The 19,137-nt window shown below is 34.5% G+C and overlaps 2 protein-coding genes across 3 annotated transcripts in view; both read left to right on the forward strand.

Annotated features, from left to right (window-relative positions):
* The first annotated feature begins 503 nt into the window (after positions 1-503).
* On the forward strand, positions 504-1,016 carry LOC150102625 (protein ZBED8-like). Its single transcript, XM_090398715.1, has one exon. The coding sequence runs from the start codon at positions 504-506 to the stop codon at positions 1,014-1,016; it is 513 nt and encodes a 170-aa protein (XP_090254841.1).
* Positions 1,017-3,700: 2,684 nt separating this feature from the next.
* Positions 3,701-19,137, forward strand: part of LOC150102626 (ubiquitin thioesterase OTUB1) — a 120,971-nt gene continuing 105,534 nt past the window's right edge. The window contains exons 1-2 of one of the 2 annotated variants that reach the window (XM_090399018.1): positions 3,701-3,802; positions 17,335-17,387. In XM_090399018.1, the coding sequence (XP_090255144.1) occupies positions 3,733-3,802; positions 17,335-17,387 (123 nt within the window). In that variant the 5' untranslated portion in view covers positions 3,701-3,732. The remainder of the gene's footprint in view (positions 3,803-17,334; positions 17,388-19,137) is intronic. The other variant, XM_090399019.1, reaches the window with a different exon arrangement.

Below are 19,137 nucleotides of genomic sequence, written 5' to 3' on the forward strand. Positions count from 1 at the left end.
TGGTATTATGGAGCTAGCACAGTCTGTACAGATGAAGCTTTCCGTATATACGACCTGAGATTGATTGGCGAAAGAGAATAATCCAAAAATTGAAGTAAACCACTATATGATCCATCGCCAGGCACTGCTTGTGAAACATTTGGAACCTGCACTGGAAGCCGTCATGCATGATGTTATCAAAGGACATGCACTAAACACGCGACTATTTCGTGAATTATGTAAAGATAGTGAAGCTGAATATACAGACCTACTTTATCATACAGAAGTGAGGTGGCTCTCACGTGGAAATGTTCTGAACCGAGTGTGGGCGCCCAAATCTGAACTTGAAATTTTTACGGCTGATCAAAAGCATATTCTCGCAGATAAGTTTACAAACTCCTCGTGCCTTGCTCGCATATGTGAATGCATTGTCCAAAGAATTGCAAGGAAAAAACATCAATATAATTTCAGCCAGAGAAAAGATTTTAGAGTTTGGATCAAAGCTTTTATATTGGAGACAGAAGATGGAACAAAACAAGATAGCTGCCTTTTCAAAGTTAGCTTTGTTTTTGGAATATTGTGAAAATATTACTTTTGATGACATCAAGGACACAGTTATAAGGTATCTTACCAAACTCAAAGAGTGGTTCTCTGATTACTTTCCAGATCTTGATTCACATACTGTCAGTTGGGTTGCAGATCCCTTTAGCGAAATAGCTGATGTACCAGAAGAGCCTCAAGGGTTGACAGAGGCACTTCTTGAACTTCGATCCAATAATGAAGCAGGTATTGAATTTGAAAACAAAGCAGATCTGTCATATTTTTGGATGTCAATAGCTGCAAAGGCTTTCAAAATTGCACATGAGGAGGCAGTCAAAAAGTTGCTGCCTTTTGCAACAACCTACCTTTATGAACAAGGATTTTCCACTCTAATGAACAGGAAAACAAAGAAGAGAAATCTATTGGACCCCGGAGACAGTATCCAAATTGCTCTACATCAAAATATCCTAATTTTGATGTTATTGTATCAAAAATGAAACAACATATTTCTCCAAACCTGAAGTGAAAAAGTTTTCAATGAAATCCTTTTGTTTCATAATGAGGATATTAATTTATTTTATCGCATTTATTTTATACTTTTTATATTTATAATTGTATTTTCCATATAAATAGATTAAATAAACCTTTTGAATTTAAATAATCTATGATTTTCTTCCTTTCAATTCAAGGGGTTAACATCGGCTTAAATAAATATATTTTGGAGTAATAGGTAAAAATATTCCCTGCTCCCTGGACTAAGGTAATATTTGTGCCTACACTTAAGTCATACAAAAATAAGAGATCTACACATACTATACCACAGGCAAGTTTGGACAATAAATAACTTTATGCACATTGACTTTTACCTTATAACAACTCTATCTTATCTCACATAACCAAGTAAGTTAATCTCTATGGTTAGCTAATTGCTTTCAGTCCTGAAGTAATGCTAACAAAACAACAAACAAAAAAAAAAACAGCTAGAGTAATCTCTGCCTTTAGTTAAATTACATATATTAGACCTTACTTAGTATATAGTGAGCTAGTCCACAGCAGTAGATCCTTGAGATCATTATTATTATTATTATTTGCGACACCTCCAAGGAGTCTGAAGACTCATCACGGGAGGACACCTACTGTACAACTTCCCATCTCCACTACTATACCGAACTAACAAGCATCTACACCAACGCCATCTACCGCTCACAGCTTCCACCACAGCTAGTATTTTTTGTCTGTAAATTGTGTGTGTGTTCTGATGGGCTGATTTGTCTGTATGTAGGATGAAAAACCCGAGTTTCTGGGAGAAAAATCCTGCTACCTCCGTATGAGATCAGCTAACTCACCTTCAATTGAAAAAGTCCACATAAAGATTCCTCCTATCATGACTGGAATCGAACTTAAGCCTTTTCTAATTGAAGGGCGCAACATACCGTCGTTCTTCCAATTGTGCTATGGAGGCATTATCATCTTCTTCCTTCCGATATTGCGTACACACGGGCACCAGTTTCCGATATCGACGAGGGCACTTCCACAGGCGGAGATCGTCAGGAACCTTGGCGGCTGGAAAGTCGGAACTTACTTTCTAAATTGCATAAACGACCCATCTAGCATCTTTGGGCATCTGTTGGCTGGAACTGGGTCCCTTTACCTAGAATCGGCAGGACATACTCGAATCGGGAGCTGGAACATAAACTGGGCGAAATCGAACTTATCCAGCGAAGACCATCGAAACGACCTCTTCTTCTAAGCGGTCTTATAGCTAACTATGGCTGACCTTCTCGATAATGAACCCTCTTCATGACGACCAACCTTCCTCGAAAAAACTCCTCTCCATGTCTGTGTTTGCTTTCTTGATGTCTCCTCCTTTTATGTTGGTCAATCGTCCTTGGGTCTTGCCACTATTTTATTCCTCTGGGTATTCATAGGGGTCTTTCCCCCCTACCTTTTAGGTTGCTGCATTAAGGCAGGAAACCCACATACATTCTTGACCATCGTGTGGAAGTGATGGTCTTAGGTCTTATTGTTAATCCCATCTGGGATATTTCTTTATTTTAACAATCTATTGTTTCAATTCATTAAAATTTTTTTTTCTTTGTCTCTTGTTGTTGTACAGCAAATCAATAGTTAAATATTAACAAAAATTACAAGTATGTTAATTTAATTTGAATTCCTAATTAAAATCGGTATAGAAAGAATCTAATCTAAAAATTCTGCCTATGCAAGATTTTATACTACAAACTCACTTAGGGTCAGAAATGACTGAAAAGGAAAAACCACCACAGTTGCAATAAAAATAAATTACAAGAGATATCTGCTGTCCCCTTTTATTCTTCAAACGGAGTAGGTGAGATGATATATCCTAAATAAAATTTGAAGACTGGTGAGACACTAGGTTTTTCATTATCCAATCATAGAATAGCTGGCCCAAAATATACAAGGTAGTGCCTTTTATTCGCTTATAGGGAGTAAGGTTGCCTTTATACCCCATATAGCTTTTGGAGACTGAGTGGGCAGTTTAATCTCCACCACAGCTAATCAGAGGTAACTGGCTCATGTCTATCACTAATTATAGACGGCAACCGATGAAGAGGCTTGCAAACAAGTACTACCATCTCTTTGTATATATCCCCGAAAGGGCATGTTACTCTCTGAAATAATGTGAGTTCGGTATATTTTTTGAATATACGGGACATAAAACCCGAGTTTCTGGGAGAAAAAACCCGCTTGCCCGTGTCAGTGATAGACTAATTCGGTAACCGATCAAAAACAGATTTAGAAAAAGTTCCTGTAGTCGGCGACTAGACTTGAGCTTTTATTATTATTATTATTATTATTATTATTGTCGTTTTTATGATACCATTTTAAATGGCATGAGGGGCGAATATATCAGATAACTATCATCATCTCGTTGTTGCTCAGCCTTACATGTATATTATTGTCTGAAAGGATGGGTTGTATGATAGTTTTTATTTTTATTTTTTCGTCGACTATTGCAGACAAGAATATTAAATAAATAAAGAATTTATATTTCTATATAAAATTAATAAAACATGTAGTTAAAAATCTGAAATTTCGTTTTTTAACTGCACTTTTTAAAGTAAATAATCAATTTGTAAAATTTAATTCAAACAACTTGTTAAGAATACTCATATGTCATATTTATTTGGTTTGATGTGTCGCTAGGTGTAATTCCAAAATAAAGAGAACAATATGGCAGACGAATGTATGGAAACTAAGCAGGATACTGAAACTAAAGATAAAAGTACGGAATGGGGTCCAGGTATAATTAGTTAAAAACTGAGTTGTTTTTTCATGTCAGGATTGCATAAGTATGATATGTGTTACTAAAATTTACATTTTGAAAATTTACAACCTGTATTATTTCATTTTGACATGTTTCTGTTAAATTTAGAAAGCTTCGTAGTATTAGATTATTTAGCATTGTTTTAAGTCTTAAACGATACCCGTTTCCGGATGTTTATGTTACATAAATGTCAGTTTATTACATTCCCTGTATCATTCCTATAAAAACTTTAAGTAACTTATATGTTTCTATCATATCTCCTTGTGGACATGATGTTTAGGGCCTCCCTCGATGAGTCTAAGGACTCCCTGGAGTCGCCCGAAATAATAATAATAATAATAATACTCGTTTATTTATTTTCATTGCATAACAAACATTTCGTAACTGGTTTGTGACTTTTCTTTCCCCATACTCCCATGAACGAATATATATATATATATATATATATATATATATATATATATATATATATATATATATATATATATATATATAATTACAGAGAGAAGGATGAGAAATTACATTTGTTCACTTTGCTTTTGTAGACCATTTTGCAAGGAAACTAAATACTGCCCTACTCCAAATGAGCACAGTATTTAGAGTAGGACAATACAAGTCATCTGGTTGTTCTAGACTTTGATATTAGATAGTGTTGATATATTGGAGGAGAGACAATTGAGAAATACCTGATAAAAGTTTTTATCCTTTCTTGTTTTCTTAATGTATTCAGATTTTCACAGGTGAGATTAGTTTAAAATTTTTAATCCATATATAATTCAAAAACCTGTCTATAGGTAACTAAAATTCAACAATTAATTTTTATAACTCCATATTAATAATCACATTATTTTGTAATGATTCTGTGTAAAGAGAGATACCCTCCTTCCTTCCTTGGCTCCATCAGTAACTATTTATGATATTATTATATGGGCACTTCTGAAGACTCATCACAGGAGATTCTAACTAACTGCATAGTAACTGTTATACCTCTCCTTTCTCCTTGAACCCATTAACAGACAAAGCACTCAAAACTGACTCTGGTAACCCATTCCATTCATTCACCACTCTCCAAGCAAAATATGTAGTCTTGACACTTCTATTAACTACACTCTTACTCAATTTCTAAGGATACCCTCTAGCAAAGTGATAGAGCATTTCCCTGTATCATTCCTATAAAAACTCTTTAAGTAACTTAATATGTTTCTATCATATCTCCTCTTTTCTGCCTACTAACCATCTTGTGCAACCTAAACCCTCAATCTGTCCTCATCGGGAGCTTTCCTCAGATTACCATGTTAGTCACTCACCTCTGGATCCTTTCTACTACTTCCTCATTCCCAAGAAATCCATGTAACCAGAATTGAGCACAGTAATCCAGTGTGGATGTATCAAGCCTCTATAAAGGGAAATAACTCCCTTATTTATTCTTGTTAATGTGTTCTTTAATAACTAATAATCCTATGATCTGTCTTGGGAACCTTATGCAATATGCTCTCTAAACTTCAACTCTCAATCTTCTACTACTACTACCACCCTGATCCCTAGCTTATCTATTTCTAGGAGTATAGTTCTATCAATGTGGTACACAGCTTGTAATCTGTTTATTGTAAAATGCATGACTTCACCTGTTTCCACATCAAACTGACACCCGTTATTGCCCATATTGACATCCTATTTAATTCATCCTGCAAGATCCCGAAATCATTTTAACTATTATTTTAGCAAAATCTGCATTGTCATCAAACATTTGAATATTTCCTTTGCGATTATTTCTTATAGCATTTATGTACAAAGTAAACATTATTTCCTAGCACAAAACCTTGCTGCACACTACTTATCACTTGCTTTTTTCTGGATTGTGCTCCTCCATATACCATTTTTTGGTATATGTTCATTAGCCACCCTCTTATCCATATAACCAGTGTCATATCTATATCCCATTTGTTAATTTGCATAATTCCATGTAGTATTCTGTGAAATGCATTGACAAAATCCATCAGAATCATTGTGTAGCCATTCCCTTCATCCAACTCAGCTGCCATTCTGTTATAAAAAAAAAGTTAGTAAATTACTAAGGCATAACAACTTTCACAAAGTCATGTTGTCCCTCATAGAATATCATGTTTTTATCCACCCATTCTTCAATTCTCTTTTTGACCAATTTTTTTTTCAGTACTTTTACCACCATGAATGAAATAATACTGATTGGTCTGTAATTTGCTACTGCAGCTTTAGTATCTGTCTTATACATAGAAATCATTTTACCTTCTTTCCACTCCCATGGGACTCTGCTATAACTGAGACTTAAAGAGATTGCAAGTTCCCGTGCACATTCTTGTGAAATACGAGCTGATATCCCATTGTAATAATTATATGGAGATTCTGTAATATCCAAAGGAGAACCTTCAATTCATCCACCTCTATTCCTGTATCAGTCCCTGTCAGAGAAGTAACTTCACTTAGTTGATATACCCTTGTAAAGTAGTCAGTAACTGAACTATTTTATTTGCTTTTGTCACCTCAGTACTATCAGCTCCCATTAAAGTTATCCTTCCATAGTCATTCTTTCTCTTACTTGCCAAGTAATGAAAGAAGCCTTTGGAATTTCCTTTGGCCTGCTTGACTAGTTTCTTCTCATAACCTGATTTTACCTTCTTTATCATGTTGATCACCTCTCTTCTTGACCTTTGTACAGTTTATGAGCTTGCTGGTCACTTTTTTCCTTATATACATCCTGCCCATTTTGTAGCTCCTGCTTGATGATAATACTCATCTATCTAAATCCTGCCTGATTAACCCCTCTGACTTTGGGTATGCAATGTGATATTGCTTCTTCAAGATGCCCCTTAACTATCCCTTGCAGTTTTTATACCATGGCACAGCTTCAAGCTTTTGCTTAATTTTGTCACAATCACTTGTAGTTCGACAATATTCCTCTTCTTTACAGGATATTCCCCATTTTTGCAAACTCTCAAATGCATGATCTCCTTCCTCAATTGAAGGCAGTGTGGCTTCCCTGGTTTTCAATACCTCTTCTGATCCTGTGATCTGATCTAATACTCTCCTATCCTTGAGTCCCTTCCATCACTTGCAGCCTCAGTTATCTCTCAGTAGGTCTATAAATTTCATTTCCTTCCTGCCATGTTTTATTTCATCCTTCCAGTCTATATTTTCATAGTTGAAAGTCCCTCATAATGATTACTCGATTTGCACATGTACTAATTTGTTGATGCATTTCTTTCACATTATCCTTGGGATCCCCCCCCCCCCCAAAAAAAAAAAAAACTGAAGCCAACAACCAACTGTATATATTGTCTTATTTTATTGACCTGAATCTCACAGTCAGACTGCTTCAAGAGAACTACCATTCAGCTGGCTGTTGTCTTTGGCTGCAGCTCATCTGGTATTATCAGCAGTAATTCCCCCCCCCCCCCCCCAACCTATCATCTATATCCTCCCTGTAAATACTAAACCCTTCACATTCTTATCCTGTAACAACATCATCTTCTATTAGTTAAGTCTCATAAAGCCTTTTTTGGTGGAGTTGCACTATAAGTCCCATATTCATATTTGGAATGCTTCCATTATTTGTATCTTAAACTCTAAAATCAAGTGTAAAAATTTGCAGTCATAACAGAAGTAGTAAGCATCCAAACTATGCCATCTTTCTAAAATTTAAAATATCTGAGCAGGCTTTCTTATATAGAGAAACCTGTGAAGTATTCATAACTATAAATTCACACGTATGCCACAGTAATTCCTATTGTTGTTTATAACTGTACTGATAATGTCATATGATACTTAAAATGAAAGATTTACATATTATTAAAAAGTTAATTACTGTAGCATATGTGTGAATTGATAGTTATCTGAGCTGGCTGAACAGATGAAATTAACCTAATGTTCTTACTATAATAAATTTAGTCAAATCCTTTATCCAGGTGTAAGCAAACAAAGTTTGCACCTGAAGTATCTTCAGTACTGAGGCAACTCGTGGTAAAGGTGGACCAAGCTCTCATCACTCCCTGTCTTAGTATCTCCCATAATGCAAAGCACATCTCCTTGTGGATATGTATAATGCTATGCATTAAGGAAAATTATACATGTCCGCAAGGAGATGTGCTTTGCATTATGGGAGATACTAAGACAAGGAGTGATGAGAGCTTGATCTACCTTTACCACAAGTTGCCTCAGTCCTGAAGATACTTCAGGCATAAACTTTGTTTGCTTACACTTGGATAAAGGATATAATTAATATTATAATCTAATCAAGTGGGAAAAAACTTCCATCGTTTAATTCTTATAATCGCAGCAGTTTGAACTATCTTATTGTTCAGACTTCTAACATAACACATGACTAATTATAATTTGATTTGCTTTCTAAACACAATAGAAACAAACTAACTGACATAACTATTACATAATTATTAGCTCAGTACACAATGCATTATATGTATATGCTGCTTTGTGGAATTAGATTTTTGTACAGACATATTGTTTACAATTTTTGTAAACAATATGTCTGTATAAAATATGTCGGTCACAACTATACTGCTTATGTATAGTTGTGATCTTTAGTATAGCACAGTATGACCTGTGTTGTCTTTGTGCCAAATAAACTATAAACCAAACCAAACCAAACCAAACATGCATTTTCACTGAAAGAATTGCATTAGTAGACACTCCATACTTATTATAGCTCAGTACACAATGCATTTTTTCTGTTTATTTGGCTGTTCTTAATTTAATACATTTGTTAAAAAACAGATCATTTGTTTTCCATAGTTTGGTCTACTTCTTTAACTGCAAATGTATAGTGTAATTATATATCTTATACTTAATTAGGATCCCTGTTTTATTGTCATCATATCATAATATGTTTTTCTAATGCTTAGCGCTGATTATCAATGAAGTAACAGTTGTATCATGTAAGATCAATGTTAGGCTGCTGTAGCCTAATATCATCATTAATTATTATTTTTTAATTGCTCTCACACGAGAGGTTACAAAACCCATAACGTAAATGTGTGTGGACAATTACTAGGAAAAAAGAAGCTATCAGTTGATGTGTTTCTTAAACAGTTGAATGTTTTCTGGAGAAAATGGTTTGGGAAGGCTGTTCCAAAAGAACACTATTAAATGGAATGAAAAGTTTGTTTGTTTTGTAGTTGAAATGTGTATGTATAGTAACTGGAAGCTGCTCATATTTTCATTATTCAAGGAAAGCAGAGGAATGGTGGTGTTCAGCTTAGTGGAGCATCATCTGTAAAAATAGGCAAGACATAACATAGAAACTGCCAGATTGCATCTTCTGATTTCATGTATTCTTAAGGATTACCCATAATAATAATAATATTTGGATGGGTTTGCGATATATTTGTTGTTAGGAGTTGTATTAGTCAAGCAGTAGTGTATAGCTGAAAGACAATACTAAGTTTTTTGGAAGCTGAGAAGGCTGTAGATGTGATGTGTTTATGCTAAGAAAGGCTAGAGGTGTAAGTCCATCCATGAAAAGAGATCCGATTCAATGATTTCTGAGTTTGAACCAATAAGTAACCATCTGTAATCATACATTGTTTGCATCCAGTTAGAAACCTACAACTCTGCTGCAGAAGTTAAAGGGATAGACCAAACGATGGAAGCTCCTGCCATTTGGTCTATCTCCTGACTTCAAAATTGATATAGAGATAAAATAAAATTGTAAAGAAATTTGAAAGTGGATAAAGCAATTGGAAAGATGGATCCTAAGATCTGTCATTTCTTTAGTCCAAAGAGAAATAAATGATGCTTTAGCTTGTTATCAAGAGATTTATGAAGAGAAGAAAGAAGGCATTCTTCTTTATTTCTCTTGATAATTTCACAAGGAATTTCAAATGGGCAAATTAAATATCTTTCTTTTATTTTCTATTTTCTCATGCTATTTATATTGTATTATATTTACTTTACATTAATAATTACATATTGAAATGTAATTTGTGTGTGCCTCCTGTGAATTGAAACTAACAGCTAACAGAGAAAACTTTTAAACCTTCATTGCACTCCTATGTAGATGTGCTGTAAACATAAGCAATATGGCATGATTAATGGACACATTCAATCTGTCTAATGTAAAATCATGTATGTGGAATATAATATAATTCTTACATAAGTCAAGATATGTCTTTATTTTTGTGTTTAAATTATGTGTACTCTTGGATACTTTGCTTGATTTTGAGGTAAAAAAACCCAAGTTTCCTAGAAATCCTGCCACCTCTGTATGAGATCAGCCAACTCACCTTTATTTGAAATGTCCTGATAAAGGTATTTCATGTATTAGATTTTAATTTGAACCCAGGACTTTCCGACCAGAGGGCTTTGTTGAAAAGTATTGACCTACAGAGGCTCTGTAGTGAGAGTTGGATCTTAAATTATAATTTAAGATAATCAATAATTATTGATGCAATACATCATCAATTAATAACATCAGTTAATAACAAAAAAAATCAATAATTATTAATGCAATGACTATTGTCTATAAATATATCTGTAGTGTTTTTTAATGTTCATTATTAGATTCAATTATAAAATTGACTACAAAGTTTAGAGCTTTGAATTGTAATTTCTTAGTTTATCTTGTGATTGGTTAGAAGTTTTTTTTTGTATTTCATGCATTATTGAAATTTTTTACTTTTTTCATGTGATTGGGTACTCAGTGTATACTCTTCACTTTACATCCCTGAATTAAATTTACATAGGAGAAAAAAATTCAATCATCAAGAGGAATTTCCTTTCTGGATGTACATATCAATCGGAAACCTGATGGATCAATTTCTACTTCTGTTGATTGAAAATTGAATTTTACAGAATACTGTGTTCATAATTATTATTATTATTATTATTTCGGGCAACTCCAGGAGTCCTTAGACTCATCGAGGGAGGCCCTAAACATCATGTCCACACAACTATGCGATTACATTCTCACAGTATCTATCATACCTTGCCTTGAACTCGTTCACCATCATAGCACCCACAACAGACTGGTAGCTTATTCCACTCATTTACCACTCTAAAAGTAAAGAACCCAGCTCTAACACCCCTGCTAACCACACTCTTGCCCAGCTTCCATAGGTGTCCCCTAGTTCTCCCACCACCAGTCCTGATCTCAAAAATATCCTCTGAATTAATCCTATAGAATCCCTTTAGCAATTTGAATGTCTCAATCATATCTCCCCTCCTCCGCTTATCAACTAGTTTCTGCAACCCACAAATCTTCAACCTGTTCTCATATGATTCATTCCATAGACCTGTTATCATCTTAGTCACTCGCCTCTGGATCCTCTCCACCTCCTCCCCATCAAGAAGAAACCGAGGTGACCAAATCTGGGCACAGTAGTCGAGATGAGGTCTTATCAAGGCTTGGTACAGAGGTACAATAACTTGCTTGTCTCTGCTCATCAAGGTATTTTTCAACAACCAAGTGAGTTGATGAGCTGATTTAGCTACTTTTGCAATGTGTCCCCTAAACTTCATCTCCCTATCCACCAACACTCCCAAGTCCCTGGCCTCATCAATCTCTTGGAGTACAGTTCCACCAATGTGGTATACTACTGCTAATCTTTTCACCCCAAAATTCATAACCTTACATTTTGTCACATTAAATTGACATCCATTCTCCTTAGCCCAGAACTCCAATCTATCTAAGTCATCCTGCAAGACTTTGACATCTTCTGCATTCACTATTGCCCTACCCAGCTTTGCATCATCAGCGAACAAATGAATTGTTCCACCTAGATCCTTCCCTATATCGTTAATGAACAGATTAAACAGCAGTGGTCCAAGAACAGAATCCTGCGGCACACCACTAGTCACAGGCCTTCTTTTGGACTCTACTCCTGAATAAACTACTCTTTGATATCTCTCCATCAACCAACCACCTATCCATCTCACCAACCCTATATCCATTCCCATATGTTGTAGTTTACGGATTAGTATTCCATGTGGTATCCTGTCAAACGCCTTTGCCAGGTCCAGCAGTATCACTGTAAACCCATTTCCCTTATCCAGTTTAGCCGTCATCCATTTATAAAACTTGAGCAAGTTACTGAAGCATGATCTACCCTTCACAAAGCCATGCTGTCCCATGTACAGTATCTCATTTTCAAATAATACATCTAATCATCTATCTCAAAAGTATGGTATCATAAAGCACATAAAATTTGTTCCTCTGAAGGATTGCTCAAACAAGAATTGGAAACTATCAAACAAATCGCTTTACTAAGTGGATACAACTTGAGAATAGTACAATAAAATAATTAATATCCCTCCTAGATACTATCCAAAAGAACTCCACAGGACTACCATACTTTACATGAAGGGCATCTGGCATCTCTGAATGTGTGGCAAAGATTTAAAAAAAAATACACACTCATTACTACCTTCAAGCTCATCGACCAGATTCATAATCTGTTACTCTCTCCAAAGGACAAAGTTTTATAATAATAAATAGTTTTAATGGAACATGTGTACTAGATCCATTTAAAAACTTTCATGGCTTGTATATGTAACAAAAATTATATAGAATTTTATTTAAAAACTCCAGTATATTTCATCCAATGTTACATGGACATCATCAGGGAGACAGACTGATAACTACATTCGAAACATGAATCACAGTAATGTGTTGTAAAGCATATGGATACTAGCTCATGTCTCAGTCACAACTGAAGTATATGATTATGTTATTAGAGATCAAAGGAACTGTTGGAAAAGTTGTGTAAATAATTTAAATTATTTATCCATTTTAAGTTATTTAAATTATATAAATAATTCAAAATAATTATTAAAAAAAATATGAGCAGTTAATAGCATGATAATTTCCCAAAACTTACAAATTGGCATGCAGTCTGAATGGTTCAAGGTTGGGTGATTTTGTAGTGTTTCACATGTCTCAAGGAAAAGACTATCAAACAAGACTTGCTGAAATTAAGATTTTTTTTTTTGCATTCTGTATGTTTTTTTTTTGGTCTAGTTCTAAAGAACTCTGTGCCTAGTGTCAGTGGCATGAGAAGCAAGGCCAGACTTGTCGATTCCAAAAATATAATATAATATTTTGATATTCTTTGATTCTAATCAAGGCAGAATGGCCAGTCTGTCCCAAATTACAAAGATGACAAGAGCAGGATACTTGATAGACACCTGGTAAGGAAAGAGGTGGTAATGTATCCTTTGTAGATGGTTTGAAAGAAGCATATAGATTGAATTTGCAAAGAATAATCCATGCTATTTGTTTGGCAGTTACTTTAAGGTAGAGTATTGAAATTCTTTTCACATTGGATTGTAGTCCGGCAGAAGAAAGATAATTGTAAATAATTTTTTGAATGGTAGTTTTTTTGTATTCATTACACATTAGATTGCTTTTAATTATATTCAGTTTATCTAACAAAATGGAATCAGGAGAACAGATTATATAAGCTCTCTGCACAAGACTCCTGATAATACTCACTTTCTGTGAAGAATGATGGTGGTGGGACTAGTGAATGTCTCTGCCAGTAAAGGTTGTCTTCCGATAAACTGAAAATTCAACATGACCTGTAGGATTACGAATTTTTAAGGTATCCGAAAAGGTTCCATGAAAATTCATCGAAAAAACAGTTAATCGAAAGACAATTCATAGAAAAAACAATTCACCGAATATTTTAACTAAAACTTGATTAAATTGATCCATCCAAAGCGGAATTGCTAATATCATTTCGAAACTTTTTTCGAAAATGTTATGATAAAAGTGATCCATTTAGAAACAAAATCTGAACTGTGCAGAAAGCTTCTTGTACCGACAACTTCTACTAATTTCGCTAAGTTAGAGAGTTATTGTAATACATAATTTAGACACGTTATTTCTTTGTTACCACGAATATTGCTGAACTGAAAACTGGAATGGTTTGACATTTTCTTGTGAAAGTTTCAAATAGCAAATCTGAATCAGATTCACTATTTGAAACTTTTATTCATCCAATAATAATGTTATTTGAATTACTATGGGATGAATAAAATTTATTCCACATTAATTGCTGTATTGAAGTCGCATATTACTACTTGTAGCAATAATAATAATGGAGCCTGCATTGGCTGGGCTTTTCCTTCAAGGAACGACATCAGTCCATGAACAGACATGAAACAGCTATCAGACAATAAACACAATAAGAAACCATATTGGTCTATAATTATTCCCTATTAAAGTAGCATTGCTATCTCACTCTGCACGGTTAAGCATTTGTTCTGAATGGATCACTTTTTATCATAGCATTTTCGAAAAGTTAAAATTTTCGGTGAATTGTTTTTTCTATGAATTTCATTTTCGATGAGTTGTTGTTCGATGAATGAATTGTTCATTCGATTAATTGCCTTTTCGATGAATTGTCTTTCGATTAATTGTCTTTTCGATGAACTCTTTGGATACCATCCAAAAAGGATAGATGGTTATTGGATTCAGGTTCAGTAGCGAACTTGATACAGGATTACAAGGAGTTTACTTTCTTCAGGAACTGAGGCAATTCTAACTCAGAGTGGGATCAGAGTGCAATTATATTATCAAGTACAAGCTCTTTGCTCCCTATGCTACCAATATTGATATTGTCATCACAAAGGCTGACATAGGTAATACAGTATGGCACAAAAAAAAAAAAAAAAAAAAAAAAATTTCATAAATTTCTGAATAACTACAACGATATATGTTATGTAGCAAATGGGTTTATTAACAGAGAAATTTATGTTTACGCGTATGATATGTACATCCACAACTGGTGGTGGAATCTTGGTTGAATAAAGCATTAACGACGGTATTATGTGCTTGAAATGGGCACCTTGTCTTTCATGATCTATGTGAAAATCTTCACATAACTCATGTGAAGATTTTCTGTCATCTTAGAAAACAAGGCTTAGGACATCTGTTGGGCATATTGTGTAATTTTATCCCTTAGTTCATCAAGGTGTGAAGGTGGGTCATGGTGGAATACCCATTCCTTCAATATACCCCGAACAAAGGCATCACTTGAAGGGTACTGGTACGAAAATTCTGTGAACCTCAAAATAAGCTTCCTGGATAAATAAGTGTTCTGATAAATAGGCTCTTGAACCACGTGATGTGTGACAGGTTGCTCCAGCTATTGGAATACATGTGAATGAAATGGAATGTGTTTTTGCACAACACATCCTATGCAAATCCTGAGTGAATGGAACCAACACGTTCTCGATGTAGCAGTCTCTATTCAAGCTCACGGTTACACTATCCTCTTCAGTGAAGTAAGACCCAATTATGCCATGGTCGGAAACTGCACACCATGCGGTGACCTCTCTGTGAAGAGGCCCAGTAAATCTATTGTGCAGTGCAATTTGTGATCTTCCCGAATGCCCTTTGCATTGTAGCACTTCCAGTATGTCGGAACCTCTCGATTAAGACAAAGATGATGCTATTGCTTTGGGCACACTTATGGAAATAACGAACAAACGCCGTAGGCCTGGACCATTTGCTCTACCAACTCCATATGAATGAAAATTATGCTCAACAGTAAATGTCTTTTCTTCCAGCTTGAACACCATAGCTACAGCTAACTGCAATGGCATAGACTCTACATGTGCTCTTCTATTAATGTGCATGCATTTGGCATGCACATTAAAAAAAATTTTTTTTTTAATACCATTGAGTATAATTGTAAAGTTAATATTTTATTGAGAGATCGGTCAGCCTGCCCTGGGATCAGCAGAGATCCAACAAAAAGTCAAATCAGTAAATGAAATAAATTATTAGACAATCTTGAGATGCCACTACTTTTGAGAGGTTACAAATTTATCATGCCCATCTACTTTGTCGTTATGGTCTTCCTAAAATCCTTAACCCACTACATCCAACAGTGGTGTATTGGCTTTCTCACTTACCATCTCGCAAAACCTCTTTCTTGTCATCTTTGGAATCTCATTGGCCACACTAGTTCTTATATTAAAAACAGTCTTGACTTTAAAGGAAAAAAAATTGGGTAGCAGTAAAATCTCATGAGAAGAATGAAACTCAATTTATTGAGCTGTTGCAAGTCACTTCTTCATGTAGCATGTGACAGAAGGAACTTGAGGTCAAAGAGTGTTAGATTTGGTTATAGTGTCAGAGGGTGTTTCAGTTAAAGACTTAACTCTTCTGTCTTCAGTTGATAACAGTGATTATGCGATATTCACTTGGGAAGTGTTTAAGATTATGAATGTTCCATTCAGAAAAGATTACATGCTGAACTACAAAGCAGCAAATTATGACCACCTGAAGAGTATGTTGGATTCTGAGCCTTGGTATCAGTTGTTGGATGGGAAGGATAATAACAGTGTGTGGGAAATGTTTAAAAAATACCTAAATGATGCAATATCAGAATGTGACCAGAGGGTTCAAAGAATAAATAGGATAGGAGTCAGATTGATGTATGATCTTATTAATCAAAAGATTCATAAGAAAAGGATGATGTGGAAGAATTACTGTGTATGTAAAGATGATGTCTGTTATGAAAATTATAAGCAACAGGCTTATAATTTCAAAATACTGATTGAATATTTACTATAACTCTGGAGGATGTGACTTGTATGCATCTCCAACATCCAAAGATGTCTTTCACATTCATTCTTTCTTTTACAAGCCACATAATTGTAGAATTCTTTTGGATTTCATTTTGCTGCCTCAGCCAGTCTCATTTGATATATGCAGAAAAAAGAAGCTGTGGGGGGGGGAATATAAAGAACAGAATATCCCTTTCATAGCATCTTTTTTTCTTCAGTTCTTGCATGTTTCCATGATTCATCTATTTCAGTCTTAATTTGCTTATCCTCCTCCTTAGAATTGTCTGGCATTTCCATCAGTAAATTGATCTCAAAGTCCCAGCCATGGTTTCTCTTCCTTTCAGTTGTGATTATGCCATAGTAGGTTTTGTTTTTTCTTAGTTTTCATAGTCTGCTGCTCTGTAATTCCCTGAATTTCTTTTGTTCATTAAAGCTTGTAGCTGTATAGCTGTTTACCATGTCAAAACAGCATGATGACTCTCACCAATATAAGGTAGTTATCCTTAAGCAGCTCAAGAAATGTACTCTTCTTATTCATACATGTTCTTTCCTGCTTCCACAGTAAAGTTGCCCATCATTGTCACCAGCCTGTCGCTTACCAGTCTTATCTCATTAAATGTTTCAGATTCACCAGCAGCATCCTTCTATATATCCAAAATTCTTCTCTAATTGGTTTTAAAGCATTATCACTGCTTCCCTGCAATGGGGGGGAAACAGTGAGATCATCACTAATACCCAACTCCCTCCTTTATCCTTCTTGTCTTTCTGATAATTACTTTATCCATCATATAGTATCCATGCATATAATATTCATCTATCATATAGGTACTTTTTCTAATGAAATGAAAATCAGAAGTTTTAATTTCTGACTATTAATTTTCTGCTCTTGAAAAAAAATAATCATAAAAAGATGTAAATAAAGATGAAGAATCTTGTTTCAGATGTTAATCAAGATGAAGCTATCTTAGCTCAGGAAAGAGAAATTGAAAGAGAGGTAATTACATAATTTACATTATAACCTTTTAATAACTTTTAGCATTAAAAGATGACTTTGATTTTCATAAGATTTAAAAAAAAAAGCTTGTAATACAGTCATAATAGAAGTTTTGCTGTAAATGTGACATCTGATAATCTGCTTATAAAATAAATTTATTCTTCTGTTTTTATGGGACTTTGAATGTTCATGTTTCAGCCACACAGGTAAAAACTGATCGTTTAGACTCAGGAAGCACATAGTGCTTGCTCTCTTTATTTTGGATTGTTTTAAATGACAAATATAATTGGAAGTTGTTAATATATCAGCTACTAGAGGGTCGCAATGTGTATACTGTTAGAAAAGAGGTCCAGAAAAGATAAGTGCTGTTCTGAGTAATAATTGGTGATATTGCTTGAATTTTAGTATAGTATTGTTTATTTTTGATAACTTAGTGTGTCTGCATGATTTTTGGCATTGGGGAATTGCTACTGACTTTTAATGAAATTTTGAATCTTGCCATCTTTGAACAGAACACAATGGCAGTACTCACGAGGTCAACCACTTGAGCTTTGACTAGTATGACTAGGCTATCACCGCAAAAATCAAGTGCGTTAATAATATAGGCTTTTCAAAAATAGTTCAATGTTATGAGTGTAATATGTAAGCATGGCAAAATGTGATTGATGTATTTGTGGAGAGACTAAACAGGAGATGAGAGAAAGTATGGATTTGTAGAAGTGCGATATTTTATTAGACTATGAATTAACAAATGCAAAACAGACTGATAAAATGAAAGATAGTGTAAATAAAAAAAAAAATGGAATGAAAACTAGTGAGGCTGAGGGGAGAGAAAGAATGCTAGAATGTAGAAGTGAAAGGAAGTATAAATCAGGAAATGGAAATAAGGTGTGGCAGAATGAGAGGTAGCAAGACTATGGGAGTGACAGAGTAAAATTGTTGGAATGCAAGATATGATGAAACAGTTATTCAAAATGCAAACTGAAATGAGGAATATGCAGAGTGATATTAGACATTTAGTGGAAACAAATGAAAGTGTGCAAAAGAACAATGAAAAAAAAATGGGTAAAAGAGGTAATGTTTGATTTGAAAATAGCATTGTATGGAGATATGTAGAATGACTTTGGCATTACTTCAACCTTAGTATCACCTCTGGGTCTGGCTTCCATTGATGAGACCTCATTAAAGGTCAAAAATGCTCTGGGTGGCGACCCTTCCCGTAATGCATAGCATTATACATACCCTTAAGGATATGTGCTTTGCATTATGGGATACTAAGGCAAGTGATGTGAAGGCATCAGCTTCTATGTATGAGTTGTCCCAGTCCTGAAAATACTTCAGGCACAAACTATGTTTGCTTACACAAGAAATTATATACTTGGTTTAAAGGATTAAACCAAGTATATAATTTCTTGGTATCTTTAATTTATAGTATAACCAAGTAGAAAAACTTCCAACAGGAATTCACCATTTAGTATTGAACGGGATAAAATGAATATCACATCAAAAAGAAAAATCTATAAGAAAGTTTTATACAGAATCAAACTAAACAGCATCAATAAAGTCAGAATAGACACAGTCAAGATAAACTGTAGACAGAAATATACAAATATTATTGGAGAAAGAAATGATAGCATTTTTAATCAAGAACCAGCTAGGGTAAATAAGTCAGCATGTGTGCATTAGAGAATACAGAGAAAAATGTCACAAAGCTAAATGTTGTGTAAAATTAATTAAACAAAAGTCATGG

This window comes from Typopeltis vanoorti, chromosome 10 (genome assembly GCF_054136105.1).
Source record: "Typopeltis vanoorti isolate ZY-2024b chromosome 10, IOZ_Tvanoo_1.0, whole genome shotgun sequence".
NCBI lineage: Eukaryota > Metazoa > Arthropoda > Arachnida > Uropygi > Thelyphonidae > Typopeltis > Typopeltis vanoorti.

Excerpts from the sequence above, each read along its gene's own strand:
- LOC150102625 (XM_090398715.1), top strand. The coding sequence starts at position 504 with ATGGAACAAAACAAGATAGCTGCCTTTTCAAAGTTAGCTTTGTTTTTG.